This window comes from Salmo salar, chromosome ssa28, assembly GCF_905237065.1.
Source record: "Salmo salar chromosome ssa28, Ssal_v3.1, whole genome shotgun sequence".
Lineage (NCBI taxonomy): Eukaryota > Metazoa > Chordata > Actinopteri > Salmoniformes > Salmonidae > Salmo > Salmo salar.
This window is the reverse complement of record NC_059469.1, coordinates 4,675,867-4,695,510: the sequence shown is the minus strand read 5'-3', so window position 1 is coordinate 4,695,510 and position 19,644 is coordinate 4,675,867. Positions and strand designations below refer to the sequence as shown.

The window sequence follows — 19,644 nt, the reverse complement described above, 5'->3', positions numbered from 1 at the left end:
TAATGGCCATGATTTTGGAATGAGATGTTCTACGAGCAGGTGTCCACATACTTTTGGTCATGTAGTGTATTTAGGAAGAGGTCACCATTTCATGTAGTCTGTGAAGGAAGAAACCACATGGAAACCATTTCATGCAGTCTGTGAAGGAAGAAAAAGTGGTAAGCAAGTTAGGTAAGTCAAATTAATTTATCATGTTAAAGGTTTTATGATGCTTCTATCAGAAAACCTTATTCTATTCTATCATTTTAAGATTGTTCTATACACCAGTTGGGGTATTTAAAACCTCCTGAGGTCCTAATCCTTGCATGAGGTGCTATATTTTCAAAACTGTAATCTGATTATTTCCAGGGATACATAACATCCTGAAATATATATAGATATCTTAGTTACAAAGAATACTATATTTCCCTTGACGGGGTGATGCTGAATGTAAAAAATGGCTCAACTTACACCACTCTCCCCTACATTCTAATTATATGGTCAGTCTTATATTAGTGTACAGTATATCAAATATTTTGAGGTCATTGTTGATAGAAATGTAATCTGATGGAAGACTAGCAGTATCAAAAGTCATATGAAAAGTCGTAAAGTCTCTGGTGCTTGCAAAAACGTAAATGTACCTAGTAAAGCATGCCTTTCCATCAAAGCTGAGCTTTGTCATTTACCATGGCCACAGTAGATTTTGTTTGTTATAGACAACTGAATATGTTGTTAATAAATGCAGGGCATAGTTTAGTCTAGCCAATTAAACAGAGTCAACTTCCCTCCAGTGCCTGAATTACACAGACTATATGCAGCCATATGCATGTAATGAAGAGAGACAGACATACTGACCTAATTGAGCATGGCCCAGTGCCCCTTGGGGACCTGTGAATAGGCTGGATAGATTACACTTGATGATCTGCAATGTGAGGATTGTATCTGAGAAACAGAGAGAGGGGGGGGGTTGAAAGAGAGAGAGAGAGACAGAGAGAGAGAAAGGGGAGGGGGGTCATTGCGTTCAAGTTTATTGGGTTGTCCACAGACAAAGACCAAGCTAGGCCGATTCTCCAGGTAGGTGTGTCTTTCAATGGAATCCTGTTTCTGGTCCCCAGGAGGACATTACATCACAAGAGCCTCTTGTTTACCTGTGTTCAGTCTGTCATCCTCCCATGTAAAAAGCAGCCTGGTCACCCGTGATACAAGTCAGTATTTGACGTCAGTCCGTATCTGAGGACGTCAGTAGATGACATGGAAACGGGCCACTAGGGGCAGTTTTCCAAGGGCGTTGTGGACTGGAATGGCGGATGGGCGTAAGTATCTATCTCTTGAGCCAAGGTTGCATGTTTGAATCAAACGATATAATTGTTTTTGAGATTTTTGTTTTAAGCCTATCCCAAACCTTAACCCTTACCTTAAAAATTAGGAGTTCATGCCACAACTTAATAACCTTAGCATTTAGAAAAATGCCGTTTGGAACAACTTCGAAATGTGATGTTTGAGAAACATGGATGAACGTCTAATTATGACGTGAGGCTGTGAGAGCTAGTTGGTAACAAGAGCTCTGCTCTACTAGAGGATGATGATTCCTCTGTAACAGCCAGACAACCAGCTCAGTATAAACACACATACCTCAATTTCATTCACGGGTGTTTTAACTAACCGAATACTTTTTTTTATTATGGGTTTATTCTATTGTTAAAGTATGATTAAACGTATTGTTTAATTGAAGGAGAATTCCATGGAGTATGAAAACCCTTCAGTAGTTGATAACGTCAAACACTAACACTCAGTAATCAATCATACTGGGCTATCCAATGCTTCAATACTGGCACATTGGCCATGTGCTGAGGCTGGATCGCTGGACACATCTGTGTTCACAACCTTGTTAGCAGGACGTCCGGTCTGTCTGGTCCAGCTTTCCTACCCCCAACCCAGCTGACAGTGTCTGTTACAGCCTCTCTGTTTCCTTCCTATTGCTATTGTATGACTGCCCTGCTTGGTCACCAGGTACAGAGGTGGTATCATGTGTTAACTACGTAATGCCCCAAGTGACTAATTATCTAATTATATTGTGACACTAACAGAGGATTTCAGATGAAATCTAGTTTCTATTCTTGGCAAGTCTTGCATGTCTTTGACTGTGGAATTGTTTTGTTTCAGTAGTGAAATTCATATCAAGGATAGCCAAATTAGCCAAAATAGCCAAATTAGCCATGTAGCTTATTCAAGGGATGAGTTATAGTTTGTTGGACATGTTTAGGAAAACTGGCAAGAGAGGGCAAAAACATGTCATCCTGTTTATTCAAGTCTTGAATGGATGTGGTTTTGTTCTCCTCTGACTCAATACAACCCTGTCATACAGTCTAAAGATCAGAAATTCAAAGAGCTCTTTATTGTATAAATGTTTGCTTGGAATTACTTCAAAGGTACTTGACTGAGTATCAATAATAATTCTAGTTGGGAAAGTTAATAGTATAATGTGTCTAATGGTGCTTTGATACTACAGGAAAATGTTAGGGCTTGGTTGTGAGAGAAGTTGGACCCTTACAGAAAAACCACATGCTTCGTAGATGCGGAAGGGCGATACATGTGTAGTTGTCACATGTTATTACATGAACTTCACATAAGATCACATGAAACATGTTTTAGGAACACTTCACGTGTTCACATTCATGTGTTTTTTTCTGTAAGGGTATACCGTGCTATTGTTAAACCAACGTGATTGTGGATTGGGGTTCTAAGCTAACATGGAATTGTTTTAAGGTGGTCATAACAATGATTATTTAGCTTTCTTTTTAAGAATTATTGGATGGAACATTCAATTTGGCATTACTGCTATTAGCCAATTGAAACACACTAAATAACAGATTCACTACATGGAACAACAGATTTAGTCTGAAGTGTGTCCTATATCTGAGAGATATAAGAAAGATATATATATAGATATATATAGATATATATATATATATATATTTGTGTTTGTTTGTTATACCCTTATTTTAAGCATATATACCATTATTTTTTTAACTGGTACTAGGGACCTTCAGACGAGTCTTGTGAGGCTTGTGGTCGTTCTAGAGCAACACAACATACATCTACATGTGTGTGAGAGCTTTCCGTAGGGTGGTTATAATAGTTTTTGTGAGAAGACTGATTTTCGGGATCTTTCATGATCTGACAAACACTGCTCTAGCTCTGCCATCTTTCACCACAGATGCGGAAGGGCGATATAGGCGGATGGAAATGCAGCCCATGCATAAAAACAGATATCTCTACCTTAAGCAGATAGATTTTTTTATTATGTTAATTACATTTCCACGGGGGCGCAGACATTATAGGCCAAGGGATAAGGAGTCCTTTGGACTTAGACTTGGCGCTCCTGTACCTCTTGCCATACGGTAGCAAAGAGAACAGTCTATGACAGGTGGCTGGATTCTTGGACAGTTTTTAGGGCCTTCCCACTGACAACGCCTAGTATAAAGGTCCTGGATGGAAGGAAGCTTGGCCCCAGTGATGTACTGGGATGCCAAGCAGTTGCCATACCAAACGGTGATGACACCAGTAAGGATGCTCTCGATGGTGAAGCTGTAGAACTTTTTGAGGATCTGAGGAGTCATGCCAAATATTTTCAGTCTCCTGAGGGGGAATAGGCATTGTCTTGCCCTCTTCATGACTGTCTTGGTCTGTTTGGACCATGATAGTTTGATAGTGCGACCTGTATGCTCTCGTTGGCTGGCCCTCGCTTCATATTCATCGCCAAACACACTGGCTCCAGGTCATCTATAAGTCTTTGCTAGGTAAAGCCCAGCCTTATCTCAGCTCACTGGTCTCCATAGCAGCACCCACCCGTAGCACGTGCTCCAGCAGGTATATTTCACTGGTCACCTCCAAAGCCAATTCCTGCTTCGGCCGCCTTTCCTTCCAGTTCTCTGCTGCCAATGACTGGAACGAACTACAAAAATCACTAAAGTTGGAGACTCATATCTCCCTCACTAGCTTTAAGCACCAGCTGTCAGAGCAGCTCACAGTTCACTGCACCTCATAGCTCATCTGTAAATAGCCCATCCAACTACCTCATCTCCATACTGTTATTTATTTTACTCCTTTTCACCCCAGTATTTCTACTTGCACACTCATCTTCTGCACATCTATCACTCCAGTGTTTAATTGCTAAATTGTAATTATTTTGCCACTATGGCCTATTTATTGCCTTACCTCCCTTGTCCTACCTCATTTGCACACATTGTATATAGACTTGTTCTATTGTATTATTGACTGTGTTTGTTTATTCCATGTGTAACTCTGTGTTGTTGTTTGTGTCACACTGCTTTGCTTTATCTTGGCCAGGTCACAGTTGTAGATGATAACTTGTTCTCAACTAGCCTATCTGGTTAAATAAAGGTGAAATAAAAAATAAAAATAAATAGTGTTGTGGACACCAAGGAACTTGAAGCTCTCAACCCGCTCCACTACAGCCCAGTCGATGTGAATGGGGGCGTGCTCGACCCTCCTTTTCCTGTAGTCCATGATCAAATCGTTTGTCTTGCTCACGTTGAGGGAGAGGTTGTTGTCCTGGCACCACACTGCCAGGTCTCTGACCTCCTCCCTATAGGCTGTCTCATTGTTGTTGGTGATCAGGCCTACCACCATTGTGTCGTTGGAAAACTTAATGATGGTGTTGAAGTCGTGCGTGGCCACGCATTCGTGGGTGAACAGGGAGTACAGGAGGACACTAAGCACGCACCTCTGAGGGTCCCCCGTGTTGAGGATCAGTGTGGAAGATGTGTTGTTGCCTACCCTTACCACCTGGGGGTGGCCGTAAGGAAGTCTAGGATCCAGTTGCAGAAGGAGGTGTTCAGTTCCAGTGTCGTTAGCTTAGTGATGAGCTTTATGGGCACTATGTTGTATAACACTGAGCTGTAGTCAACAAACAGCATTCTCACGTAGGTGTTCCTTTTGTCCAGGTGGGAAAGGGCATCTGGTCAGTATGCAAATTGTAGTGAGTTTAGGGTTTCTGGCATGATGGTATTTATGTGAGCCATGACCAGCCTTTCAAAGCACTTCATGGCTACAGACGTGAGTGCTAAGGGGCATTAGTCATTTAGGCTGGTGACCTTGGCGTTCTTGGGCACAGGGGCTATGGTGGTCTGTTTGAAACATGTAGGTATTTCAGACTTAATCAGGGAATGGTTGAACATGTCAGTGAAGACACTTGCCAGTTGGTCGTGGTAATCCGCCCTGCGGCTTTGTTAATGTTGACCTGTTTAAAGGTCTTACTCACTTCGGCTACGAAGAGTGTTATGACACAGTTGTCCGGAACAGCTGGTGCTCTCAGGTATGGTTCAGTCTTCCATACCTCGAAGTGAGCATAGAAGGCATTTAGCTTGTCTGGTAGGCTCGCGTCATTGGGCAGCTCGCGGCTGGGTATCCATTTGTAATCTGTAATAGTCTGCAAGCCCTGCCACATCCGTCAGAGCCGGTGTAGTAGGATTCAATGTTAGTCCTGTATTGATGCTTTGCCTGTTTGATCGTTTGTCAGAGGGTATGGCGGCATTTCTTATAAGTGTCCGGATAAGTTTCCTGCTCCTTGAAAGAAGTAACTCTAGCCTTTATCTCAGTGCGGATGTTGCCTGTAATCCATGGCTTCTGGTTGGGATATGTACGTAAATTGTGGGGACGATGTTGTCGATGCACTTATCCTGTTAGGGCTAGGGGGCAGTATTGACACGGCCGGATAAAAAACGTACCCGATTTAATCTGGTTATTACTCCTGCCCAGTAACTAGAATATGCATATAATTATTGGCTTTGGATAGAAAACACCCTAAAGTTTCTAAAACTGTTTGAATTGCGTCTGTGAGTATAACAGAACTCATATGGCAGGCAAAAACCTGAGAAGATTCCAAACAGGAAGCGCCCTCTCTGACAAGTTGTTGTTCATCTTGGCTCTTTTTATTGAAGACTGAGGATCTTTGCCGTAACGTGACACTTCCTACGGCTCCCATAGGCTCTCAGAACCCGGGAAAAAGCTGAATGATATCGAGGCAGCCTCTAGCTGAAACACATTATCGCGTTTGGATAGTGGCTGGTCAGAGTACTCTGGGGGCACGAGATGTATTTATTTTCTCTCTCTTTGTACGTATACAGGATTTCCCGGTCGGAATATTATCGCTTTTTTACGAGAAAAATGGCATAAAAATTTATTTTAAACAGCGGTTGACATGCTTCAAAGTACGGTAATGGAATATTTAGAAATGTTTTGTCACGAAATGCGCCATGCTCGTCACCCTTATTTACCCTTTCGGATAGTGTCTTGAACGCACGAACAAAACGCCGCTATTTGGATATAACTATGGATTATTTGGGACCAAACCAACATTTCTTATTGAAGTAGAAGTCCTGGGAGTGCATTCTGACGAAGAACAGCAAAGGTAATAACATTTTTCTTATAGTAAATCTGACTTTGGTGAGTGCTAAACTTGCTGGGTGTCTAAATAGCTAGCCCTGTGATGCCGGGCTATTACCTGAGAATATTGCAAAATGTGCTTTCACCGAAAAGCTATTTTAAAATCGGACATATCGAGTGCATAGAGGAGTTCTGTATCTATAATTCTTAAAATAATTGTTATGTTTTTTGTGAACGTTTATCATGAGTAATTTAGTAAATTCACCGGCAGTGTTCGGTGGGAATGCTAGTCACATGCTAGTCACATGCTAATGTAAAAAGCTGGTTTTTGATATAAATATGAACTTCATTGAACAAAACATGCATGTATTGTATAACATAATGTCCTAGGATTGTCATCTGATGAAGATCATCAAAGGTTAGTGCTGCATTTAGCTGTGGTTTGGGTTTATGTGACATTATATGCTAGCTTGAAAAATGGGTGTCTGACTATTTCTGGCTGGGTACTCTGCTGACATAATCTAATGTTTTGTTTTTGTTGTAAAGCCTTTTTGAAATCGGACAGTGTGGTTAGATTACCGAGAGTCTTGTCTTTAAAATGGTGTAAAATAGTCATATGTTTGAGAAATTGAAGTAATAGCATTTCTAAGGTATTTGAATAACGCACCACGGGATTACACTGGCTGTTGAGTAGGTGGGACGCAAGCGTCCCACCTAGCCCATAGAAGTTATTGATGAAGTCCGTAACTGATGTGGTATACTCCTCAATGCCATTGGATGAATACCGGAACATATCCACTGGTACTTCCTGCTTGAGTTTTTGCTTGTAAACAGGATTTAGGAGGATATAATTATGGTCAGATTTGCCATATGGAAGGCGAGGGTGACCTTTGTACGTGTGTGGAGTAAAGGTGGTCTAGAGTTCTTTTTTCAGAGTTTTTTCTCAATTGATTGTACGTTCGCTGGTAGGACGGATGGTAAAGGCAGATTATCCACTTGCCTACAAATTCGCACCAAGCACCTGGATTTGCGGCCCTTATATCTGGGTCTCCTCTTCATGCGAATGACGGGGATTTGGGCCTGGTCCGAGAGGACCCGTAAATCTTCATCCAGTCCGTGGTGAGTAATCAAAGTGCTGATGTCCAGAAACTCTTTACGGTCATTAGAGACTGTGGAAGAAATATTATGTACAAAAACAGTTACAAACAACGGAAGAAAAACACACAGAATAGCACAATTGGTTACGAGCCTGTAAAATGGCAACCATCCCCTTCGGCTCTATTATCAGATGTCAGACTGGTACTTTGACATTCGCCGGTACCAATTTCTCTAATCACACAGACTATGTTGATAACATCTACACCAGGGGTCTCCAACATTTTATAGCATGAGAGTTACTTAAAAAAAAAATTAAAACATTGCGAGCTACTCATTTTTTTTCTAGCTTTCAAATAGCCATATTCTTCTTCTCTTCTCCCCTACAACTAGGGTCCTTAGTGCACTACTTTCTCTTGTACACTATGTTTTCTGTTTTATATTTTCCACATTATATTTTTCCTGGTTTTAGATTTTTATTACATTTTTCACTCTCAAAATTACAATTGTTCATAGAGAAACAATGAAGTGATCAGGTTTCAGATAAAACCCAAGTGCAGACTGTGTTGAAGTAACAATGTTTATTGCAACAACAGGGACAGGCAAACGACAGGTCAAGGCAGGCAGGGGTCGATAATCCAGAGTAGTGGGGCCAAGGTACAGGACTGCAGGCAGGCCCCGGGTCAGGTCAGGCAGAGGTCGATAATCCAGAGTAGGGGCAAAGGCACAGGACGGCAGTCAGGCTCAGAGTCAGGACAGGCAAGGGTCAAAACCAGGAGGGCGAGAAAAGAGAGACTGGGGGAAAGCAGGAGCTGAGACAAACCGCTGGTTGACCTGACAAACAAGGCGAATTGGCAACAGATAAACAGAGAACAGAGGTATAAATACACAGGGGATAACGGGGAAGGACAGGTGAAGCAGATCAGGGCGTGACAGAAATTGGATGTTCTGAGTCCATGTCAATGGGTACCAAATGACTAAATCACCTTCTAGTGGCCTCATGGGTGGAATGTTATTAATATTTGTCATGTTTTCATAATAAATAAACATGATTTAAAAAAACCTGCCTGAAAAAACAGTGTTTTTATATTTCTGTCTTCTGTGATGTATGTGAAGTGTAATATTGGGATGCAAACTCATAATTGAATACATTTCAACTCTATATCTGACATGGTACAGGTGTCTTCTGTCTTTAAGCCCATAACCATGTGTGTGAGGTGTATACTTCTGTTTCAAAGTAGGTTTGTTTAAGACTACCAAGAACCACTCTGTGTGACCCAGATTTAGCACACTGCAGTAAAAGATGAAATCACATCAGAAGGCCATTTATTTTTTGGTCTGGAAGAGTACTAGACTAAAGTACTTCCCCTTTAGTTGCGCATCTGACCCTTTAATTGTGCATCTAGCAAGTGAGGAATGTGCCTTCTAATGTGCCGGTGTAGCAATGGTTCTGTACTGCTGCTGCTCATTTCATGGCAAAGTTAAAACTTCGTATGGGCAGGTGGGATGGTAGCGTCCCACCTGGCCAACATCTGGTGAAATTGCAGAGCGCAAATTTCAAATGACAGAAATATAAATATTTAACATTCATGAAAATACAAGTATTATACATCAAAATAAAGCTTAACTTCTTGTTAATCCAGCCGCTGTGTCAGATTTCAAAAAGGCTTTACGGCGAAAGCACACCATGCGATTATCTGAGTACAGCGCCCCACATACAAAAACATGGAAAACATTTTTTCAACCAGGCAGGTGCGACATGAAAGTCAGAAATAGCGATATAATAAATGCCTTACCTTTGAAGATCTTCTTCTTTTGGCACTCCAAAAGGTCCCAGTTACATCACAAATGGTCCTTTTGTTCGATAAAGTCCTTCTTTATATTCATAAAAACTCAATTTAGCTGGCAAGCTTCATTCAATAATACACCGGTTTCCCTCCTTCAAAATGCATACAAAATGAATCCCAAACGTTACCAATAACTTATCCAAACAAGTCAAACAACGTTTATAATCAAACCTCAGGTACCCTAATAAGTAAATAAATGATACAATTTAAGACGGAGAATAGTATGTTCATTACCGGAGATAAATAACAAAGAACGCTCTTTCAACCACGCGCATGGAAACACTACAGCCAAAATGGGAGCCACTTAGAAAAACTACAACTTCTAGCTCATTTAAAAAAAACAGCCTGAAACTCTTTCTAAAGACTGTTGACATCTAGTGGAAACCCTAGGAACTGCAATCTGGGAGGACTTTGCCTCATAATAAACATGAAAGCCATTGGAAAACAGTGGAAGGCTGATTTATTATTTTTTTGGATGGTTTGTTCTCAGTTCTGTTATACTCAGACATCATTTTAACAGTTTTAGAAACTTTAGAGTGTTTTCTATCCAAATCTACCAATTATATGCATATCCTAACTTCTGGGCCTGAGTAACAGGCAGTTTACGTTGGGCACGCTTTTCATCCGGATGTGAAAATACTGCCTCCTACCCAAGAGAGGTTAACAAATAATAGATACACATGATATACTTACTCGTGATATACTTCTGCCAGGTAAGCCTACTTTGCAGTTAACATTTAATTGAGAAGGTTTTGGGGAGAGTATTTCTGTCAACCCACAAGATGGCTATGACATCAACTGGCTACACACAGAGTGATAAACAAACACACGTGCCACACAGACAGACATGGGCAATATTACTGTAAATTAATTGGCAGATATTGTGTTAGGTATGGCTTTTTGAGCCAATAGTGGCTAACCATGGGTGGCATAATGTCAATGTTGCGTTGATGAAATAGTAGCTGGGAGCTTGCGGGGTCTGATACCTGTCAAATTGCATGTACTTTCAGAATTGTTTGGCGATCTACTCATAGGTGGGCTGCGAGCTACTGGTAGACCCCTGATCTACAGTAGGTTTACTGTGCACTGCAATTCAGAAACATTGTCATGTCTGGAGACTCGAGATCTGATCATGTTTTGTTTTTCTTTTTTAGATGACTTCAGTAGTTTAATATGAGTGCAGACCAGGGAGGCAGACAGTTTAAAGTCACTACCTATTTTCTCTCTCTCTCTTTCTCTCTCTCTCTCTCTCTCTCTCTCTCTCTCCTTCCATTTCCCAAAATTAAGCAAATATGGAGGTATGGTCAAACCACGACATCTCTAATTTGTCTTCTACTCCTACTTGTTTATTTTCCGTGTTTCCTTATAACACGTCGTGAATTATCATTGACTTTTCACTGATGTGATATCCTACGGAGGTTTGAAAGAAAGCACGAGGAAAATACGTGATTAATAACCACTGACCGTACATATCCGCTTGATGTTTATACAGCACATGATACAATGATACATTACATAGACAAACGCTCATATGTCAATTCAAATGAAAAACAACAACAACATAGGAGCTCCAAATGGAATGGAGCGGAATGTTGATGAGTGCAGAGGACGGCACTCTCTGCTTGAAACAAACGGCAGAGGAAAAGTGCAGAGGAAAAGTGCAGAGTTCAGCGTTCACACATGGTTCCAGTTAGTGGTCCATGCAGTGGCCTCCCATTAAGTCCAATGTGGTTTGGAGGAGACTTTCATATTTTTTTTCACAGTTTAAAAAGGTTTTCTAAAGTTTCTCTCACCCCAGGAAGTTTACTTTGAGTCATTGTGTAGATTTGTATCGATAGAATTAGATAGAGTTCGTTGTGGTCAATGTATGTGGGAAGGATTTGGTTTTTCCTGCATGGAATCGTCTCAATGCACAATCCCACTCTGGGTATTATTGATATATAGATCTGCATGTATGATAGAGAGAGAGATGGGGGAGGGCATGGTTATGGTGCCGAGATGTCTGGCGTTTCAAGTTTCTGGGGGAGAAAGAAAATCCTGGTGTTTTGCTCGCTTTTCCATGGTTCAATCCAAGGGGTCATTAAACAGCGAAAACAATTCTCTAAGCATTTTTACACACACTTAAATTCACTGAAAAGTTAAAACCAGAAGACAAATCTCAGCTGTTGTACAGATCTTGAGAGATACCGATATGGCATTTGGTCATTGGCGTAGTTCTTATAAAAACTACAAACAAAACAACCTTAATTAACGATGTGCTATGTAATCTTCAGGTGAGAGGTATACACTGGTGCTATAAACAAGTGAAACCAAACAAGGCCTTTAGTTTGCAGCCTGTTAAACTGCTCCATCACAGCTGATCACAGCTGTGTGTCCCAAGAGCCCGTGGACTTTGGCACCAGTTGAAAGCGCTGGCGTGATAACAAAAACTTATCTCCTGAGGGCAGGTGGCTAATTGTTGCCTTAATGTCAAGCTTTGCAGCTGCAGTACTGCAGTAATTACATAGCGGAACATGACAGACATCATGCAGATGTTTTTGGGGGATAAGGCATTTGGGTTGAACATTTAAAAAATATAAGAATATAAGATGTCTTATGTAAAATAAAAAATTCAACATTTCAAAATAGAAAACACATTTGTATCTCATCTAATTTGGGCTTTGTAAAGAAAAACTACTTCCCACCGTTGACTGAAATACACAATATGAAACAATAATACTGATCATAAATATATAACATGTACATGAGCTACAGCCTAAAGATATTAGTGGTGTGTTTCTCACACTTGCCTCTCCTTAAAGAGGATCTCGGCATATACAGTGCCTGTGCACGAGGCTTTGTTGTCCGGCAGAGGATTGACCAGCTCCAGCTCTGCATAAGTCAGGCTTTCCTCTGCAATCTTCGGCTGCAAGGGACAAGGAGAAAAGGAAGCGTGTGAAGACCAGACTCGTAAATTGAGTTATTCATGATGTGTCTGTTGCAATATGATTCTGGACAAAATGACCTTGGGATAGCAGTCACATATACATACAAATAAAATAAAGTACAACTTTGAGTTAAACAACTTGAAGGAAATGTTAGATTTCTGGACAGCCCTCTGCATAAATAATGTACCTGTTGACTAACAAATATGTAAGAATCAGGAAACTTACTAAGACCACTTTCCTCGGCTGCGCCTTTAAAAGTTTGGGTTTTCGGATTTTGTCTGCAATGGGTGCTGTGGAGGAATGAAATGATCATTATGCAGAGAGGGAACACATTGTCTGTGTAACAAGAAACATGTTCCCCCCCTCAAACCAAAACCCAGAACCACAATTGTCTCCGTCCACAATGTTTACATGCCTCTCCTGTCATTGATTAGTGATGATTTGGAAGCAGACATCAAAGCAGAGTTGAACATACATACAATGCTTTAAGTATAGGCATTCAGACTACTACGACATGACCTGAACTGCTTATGAGACAGACAAATCACTTGAAAACTGCCAAACCTATTAATCTCAAGGGTGAACCAAAATATTATCATCAACAACAAATGCTACTTAGAATCTGCTGTCTTGCATAATAAGTTGAGTGCACTATTTCTGGAAACAGACTGAGAATTTGCTTCGCTCTTTGGCCAGTTTCTCTATGCCAGCATATACAGTACAGTATAGTGTAGAACCATATATAGACTCAAAAAGGTACAGCGTGATAGTAGCAAGTAGAAGCAATATCAGGAATCTAATACCAGGAATCAGAGTGTTAAGTAAACTCCTCTATGATGGTCACTTTAACCACATTCCCTCCCCCAGGCCACATACACAACTGAGGGTATGAAGATAGGCTTCTAAGTTTCGAAGAAAACATCCCTGTGTCTAAATATGGTACAAATTTGATGGATGTCCTGTGCCAGAGAGGCTGTCTATTTACCTTTAGCTGGTATCTCTGGTGGTATCTCGGACTGCTCTTTGCTACGTTTCCTCCTATACCTCCTCTGCTTTTTGGGCAGGGCAGGAGACACACTGACTAGACTGGTCACCGTCTCCCCTGAACTGCAGACAGCAGACAGAGATGTTTATAGCAGAATTAGGTCAGATAAGATTCTGTGTGTAGGCTACCATAGTATCTACAGTAAAGCTCACATTGTATTTGGATTGTAAAGAAGCCTACCTGTTCTGAGGGCTCTTGACCAAATGGTAGCTGTCTATAAGACAATGAGACGAAACGTTGGCGCATGATGGGGAAAAACATCCTGCCATATCATCAAAAACAGAGTTCAGCTTGCCTTGTCCATTCACTTTAAATGATCTGTTAATGTGGTCCAGACTAGTTATTTCACGGTGTATTTACTTACCTTTTAACCTCTTCCTCTGTACATATTGGCAGGTCACCACCACGGTGAACATACACATGCACACCAGTCCCACAGAGCAGATCAACGCAGCGCACAGGTACATGTCTGGAACACACAAAACCAAACAGATGAGTCATCCTTCAAGTCAGAAGACGTGCTACCCTGAAGACCCATGTTTCTGTTGTTAGTCACTTGTTTTGACATACCCTTCAAATATCCATGTCCACCCATTTAGGCATGCTTCTTGTGGTTGTGCTATTTTAGTACAAGGACAATGCAGAGCACCAGAGTCATGTTCTTACCTTCAAACAGACTCCACAGACTCTCCTTGGCCTTGGTCACTGGTAGGACATGCACTGGAAGGAAACAAGGGAAAGTCCATAGTAATCAGTGTGGCTACCGTTCCACCTGATTATACAATGAACACAGTTTAAAAACCTCTAATTGTAGGAGGGTTGGCGTAGGATGACAGTATCGATGTTGTCCTCTCCTCCAGATTCACTTCCTGAATCACTGGCTCGTGGTAGCTAACACCCACCAAGCCATCCTGAAATACCCCAAACCGCAAGCAGTTGACGACAGCCTGGCTAGCCTCTCCCACCCACAGCAGCCATACTTAGCTTAGCTAGCCGCCAGAGCTAGTGGGCTGAAGCCCGGCTGAGTGTCTGCCTGTCCAGAGGGCTTACCTCTAGAGCATTTACCTCAACGCTAAACCACCAGCACTTGCTTTAGACTGGGCCAACCATATGCATGTCCCACATTCAACTATTTGGAAACATTAGTCTGACATAGACGAGAGGAGGAGACTTGGCTCTGGATTTTCTCTAGTTGTGTTTGCCAAGTATGTACAGTACTTGCTGTAAATATAGGTCACAAACTCTTTAGCATGTTCCTGTATCCTTCCAGGTAAAGCCACTCTTGGTCATGCATTTCTTTTGTTCAAAAGTTAAGCGTACAATGTTGTGGCGCAGAAGACTTCTTTGCCATGAATCAGACAGTGTGACTTGAATAGGACATTATGCACTGTGCCAGAAGGCTAGCTGCACATGCTGGACTAATATAAAGCTGCAGCACTGCATGCAGCCAAAGAAGTGTCTTTAAAAATGTCATTCATTTATGGCTCTTTTTGAATGGCATTGGAAACATTCAACCAAATTCACTCGCTGTTCAATTGATTCCATTCACATATGCTCCCCCTTTCTTTTTGATAGGAGGTCTCTCATATATATCCTCACTTTGACAGCACAGAGCAACACATATCAAATGAATAGCATCCCTAAGACAGATCTGTATTCTGTTTAATAAGGGATAAATACTGTCTTCCGCAATCAATAGACAAATTCAATGGGTCACTTTGGGCTACTTCAGGGTATTAATGAAACTTAGAGAAAAAAAAAGAATAAGTGAATACTAGTACGTAGTGATAATCCATACAATCGTCATTACAAACACCTTCAAAACTTCCTTCTCTTTCACGTCCTCTTTCTTCACTTCTCTTTGCCCTCTGTTCATCACCCTCTTTCTCACTGCGAGGCCTGTGAAAAAGTAATGGTGGCCTCATTCTCTGAGCTCTGTTTTTACACTTGCCCATATTAAACCCTGACCATGGAGGACCCAGAGTAATAGAGTACCCTGATGCTCCTACACTTCAACACAAACCACATCTGTTTCACCACATACATTTTTAAAAAGGCACAACATCTCCCAGCCCATGCACACGTTGTCCAAATATCTCAGGGTTTATAGGGGTTTACGCCAGAAAGAGGCCAACTTCATTCTGTTTTCAGTTTGTTTTTCCCTAAACCATCAAACCCTATGACCTTTCGGGGTTGTATACCATAGCCTACCATATTCCTGGATTTTAGGCAGAGTAGGATGTATGGCGTAAGACCAAAGGAATTGAGGCAGGTATTGAGCCAACGTGAAATCAACGTCAGTGTGCTAGCTTAGCAGTATTAGCTTCCTCCCTCTCAGAGTACATCTCAGGGTAAACTGACCTACCCCACCTAAAACCTGGGGCCCTCTGCCTCGCCAACACACATGACTGCCTGCTTGACAATACACAAACCTGTTGAGCTATAGAAAAGGATCCAATCCGATAGCACCACTGGCGACATTTCAAGCTAGCTGTGGAGTGAGGTTATGGCATGCTCTTATCTCTCTTACATACTCACTACTACACAGTTGTCTATTCAACCAACCCCTTCGACAACACAGACGCTCTGACGTTGGCGAGCCTCATACTACAACTATCTCTTGTTCTATCCCTCTCGAATTCGCTCACTTCCTGCCACGATTGTATGTGTGTACAATACTTAGGGGAGGGAAACTCCTGGCAGTAGCCAAAGACAGTTTCTGTTTGGTGATGATGGTGCCGGTGTTCCCTTCCCTCTGGTGTTGCTCTAGTCTGTCTGCTCTGGCTCAGACTTGGCTATAACAGACATTCAAATGTCACAGCCGGCACAAATTATTCCATGGAAAACGGGAAAAAGCGGTCCAGTCTGAATTTACTCAAAGCAATGTAGTAATTGCTTAGAAAGTAAAATTGCATCTGCCTCGCTACTGTGCATGCCGCTTAGATCCTTTCACAGAATGTTGTGTGCATCGAACTGGCAGAACTGAAGGGCAGACTTTGGCTTCAGAGACAAAAATATACTCCCATCTTCTCGTTCCAGCATAACAAAGCCCTGCAACCACTAGCTGCCATGTCATTTATTGCTATGAAATATTGCTTCTTCTCAAGCTTGTTCAAAACCATTGAACTCCCTTCCACAATAAACAACAGGACCTTTCATTACACATGACACAATCTCCTCCTCAAGACTGATGAATCCTAAATTAGGTCAGTTGTCTTTTACGGCACACAGTGCTACACCTAAATTCATATTTACCTCTAAGCTCGGTGGCGGCCGTGCAGTTCGTTGACGCCTTCCATCGGCTCTGGTGCCTCTTGAACTCCTGCACCCGGCATATGTAGAGTCCTCGGTCCTCCGCTGAGATGTTCATAATGAGCAGGTCGAAAATCTTCCCCTGCTTGACCACTGTCAGTTTCAGCTTAGGCCAGGGGAAGCTCTTTGTATAGTTCCCATAGAACCTGGCCTTTCTCATGTTGACCTTGGCAATGAGGAGCTCTTCGTCGCTGGAAGAATGCTCGGGCCGGAAGGTCCATTTGACCACGGGCAGGCTGCTGGAGCGTCGTCTCTGGGACACCTGGCAGGTCAGTGTGATGTTCTCGCCCTCCTGGGCCACCGTGAAGGGGAACGGGGTGATGGTGGCATTGATGGCCTGGCACACTTCTGAAAGATATAGCACACGCATAAAGAATATGTAAAAAGATATAGATATGACATCAATACCCTTTTGAGCTGAACCCATAGGGTTTTGGTTGGTTCATAGTGTGCAAAGCGTATAAGAGCCATCAAGAGCCTAAGCTGGTGTATGAAGACCTTGAAGGAGTTGGAAGAAGACATGTTGACCTAGATTCATAGATAATCCGTATCTGTTGTTCTGATTTTGATCAACAGTTAGATACACAGTATCTCTTTCCTACTGTATTTATGTCTGTGGGTGAGTCATCTGAAAGTGGTGTTTGTCTTAAATGCAAGCATATGTCCATTTTAAGAGGAAGAAATATTAAGGAATATACTTTATGGCCTCATTTATTCCATGACAAAAGCAACATCTGTTTTCTTCAAACGAGAGTCATTTCATAATCCTAATTTTCCACTAGCAGTAAGCCTATTTCTGTGACACTCAAAGCCATGAAAACACTATATACAAAGTCAACTAATAATTTCTAGACGAAAATTATCTTTTGTTAGATATATTTATTTAGCTAGAGTATTAAGCTGCATCTTATGAAAGAGTCACACAAACTCACAATAAATGGGTCAAAAGCAAACTACAAACCTTGCCATGTTTGTTTTCAACAAAAATAAGGGAAACCACCAATTTCTCAGTTTACAGTTCTTTTTCATCATTGCACAAAAATAAAGACTATATTACACTTGCAATTGTCCTGTCATAACAACTTATTATTTCACTGCCAACTGTTTATTTCCTGATTCAAATGTATGTCATGTAGAATGTTTTTTTCAGAACACTCACTCGTTTAATAGAAAGTTGACTAGCCCTTCAACAAATGTTTTTCCAATCTTTTTATGACGTTACCGTAGTTCTCTCTCTCAGAAACCATTTCAAAGTATTGCCAAATTTCATATCATGACATACTGACCTAAAAACACAATTTTCCTCTATAAACCAGTCACCTAAGTAGTAAAATAAAGTTGCTTACCGGCAATGAACACTCTAGTTAGGAGAAGTATGACCACTGAAGAGATCTTCATTTTCCAGACCAGCAGGCTCCATAAAAAACAGTTCAATGTTTCCCAAAGAACAGAGCCTCAGCTCAGGATTCCTCTCCCCTTTTCTTTTTTTTTACGCCATTTGTGTGTAATATGAAACAGAACTTTTTCTGTTTCTGCTTGGAACCACCCCCCTCGCCCCTCCCTCTTTCACACTACCACACCCCACTTTACTCCTCTGCTTAGCAGAATGTGGGAAATGGAATTTCCTGTGCAGGAGGAAGGAAGGAGAGAGTGTGTTGGGTGCTTTACTTTTGACGCCGACGTATCCGACGTATCACACTTCCAGCTGTGGACTACAGCAGAGCAGACTACTCTGACCAGTTTTGATACACACACACACACACACACACACACACACACACACACACACACACACACACACACACACACACACACACACACACACACACACACACACACACACACACACACACACACACACACACACACACAATGAAGGAGGATTGAGCAGCGCTGTCTCTGTCTCTGTCTCTGTCTGTGTAACTGGAGCCCACAGAGAATCTTTGTGCAGGACTTTGTGAGGGCAGCTCTGTTTTGGAACATAGTCGACTCCTCTCTTAGGGAAAGGCTTTATAGACACACAAGAGTTTTGCTCAAACGTTCACACATTCACCCTTCTTTAGATAAAAGAGGACTGCATTCATGCATTCCTCATAATCCTTTCTATATTTGGACTTATATTCTATCCATGCTTGGATTGCTATTTCTTCATCCATCTCCTAGGCTGGAGATGCAATCATCTTGGTTGTGAGTTTGATAGAAAATGCTGAGCTAGGCAGCATCCCCAGACACTTTGCAAAAGTCTGAGAAGACACTATATAGAGCACAGTTACTGTATACTCGCTGCTAAAGCACGTCTATGAAGGATACTTATAAATGCATCTGTAGTTTGTGTAGTATTCTCAGTTACACACACACACACTCTATTTTTGCTGGGGGGCTCGGGGGTTATAATTCTTACAGTGGTTTCAGGCTCTCAGCAATTAAGTGTTGAAGTGTTCCTATAAATCTAAGTCTATGTCTGTTCAACAGAACGCAGTTAGGTCGGAGACTGACGTGGTTGCAGGGTAATTAAAGTAAACTGGCATGTTAACAAGATCCTTCTTGCACTCAGATGTGAGAGATGCATGGGGGGGATTTGGAGCGCAGAGAAGTGAGTTGTGGAGTGAGAGTTTAGGCAAGCTGCTTTGTTATGGAGTGATTAATACTGCCCCCTTGTGGGAAGTATATTGATAGACATGTTGGCTGACAACATCCTGAACGGTCAGATAGCTAGCAACAATGACAAGAAGCTGCCATGTGAGGAATCGTAGGTGGCTCGTTTCACCTCATTGTATCTTATTGATACCATGTCTTCTTTTGATGACTCATTTCATGTCAATGTTGATATAGATACAATTCGCTAGCTAGCTAACTAATGTAACAATGTATTTGAGAGACAAGTGCTCATTGTGCAAATGTATTTATGTTTTCAATAAAAGATTTGAAGAAATAGAAGATTTGGAAGTTGCGTGCAGCAAAGCGTGAAGAGAAGACCCCGGAACTGCTTCTGGGGGTTCCATACCACTCTGCTCATGCCAACCCACTATCC

At 41.6% G+C, this 19,644-nt stretch overlaps 1 protein-coding gene across 4 annotated transcripts; it reads right to left on the bottom strand.

Moving 5' to 3' along the window:
- Nucleotides 1–8,050: 8,050 nt before the first annotated feature.
- Nucleotides 8,051–18,226, bottom strand: vstm4b (V-set and transmembrane domain containing 4b). Of its 4 annotated transcripts, none has more exon segments than NM_001140651.1 (9): nucleotides 8,051–8,316; nucleotides 12,119–12,234; nucleotides 12,482–12,546; nucleotides 13,242–13,363; nucleotides 13,482–13,515; nucleotides 13,666–13,770; nucleotides 13,968–14,021; nucleotides 16,557–16,961; nucleotides 17,960–18,027. In NM_001140651.1, coding segments are annotated over 9 exon segments (1,104 nt in total). In that variant the 5' UTR covers nucleotides 18,012–18,027; the 3' UTR covers nucleotides 8,051–8,165.
- Nucleotides 18,227–19,644: the final 1,418 nt, after the last annotated feature.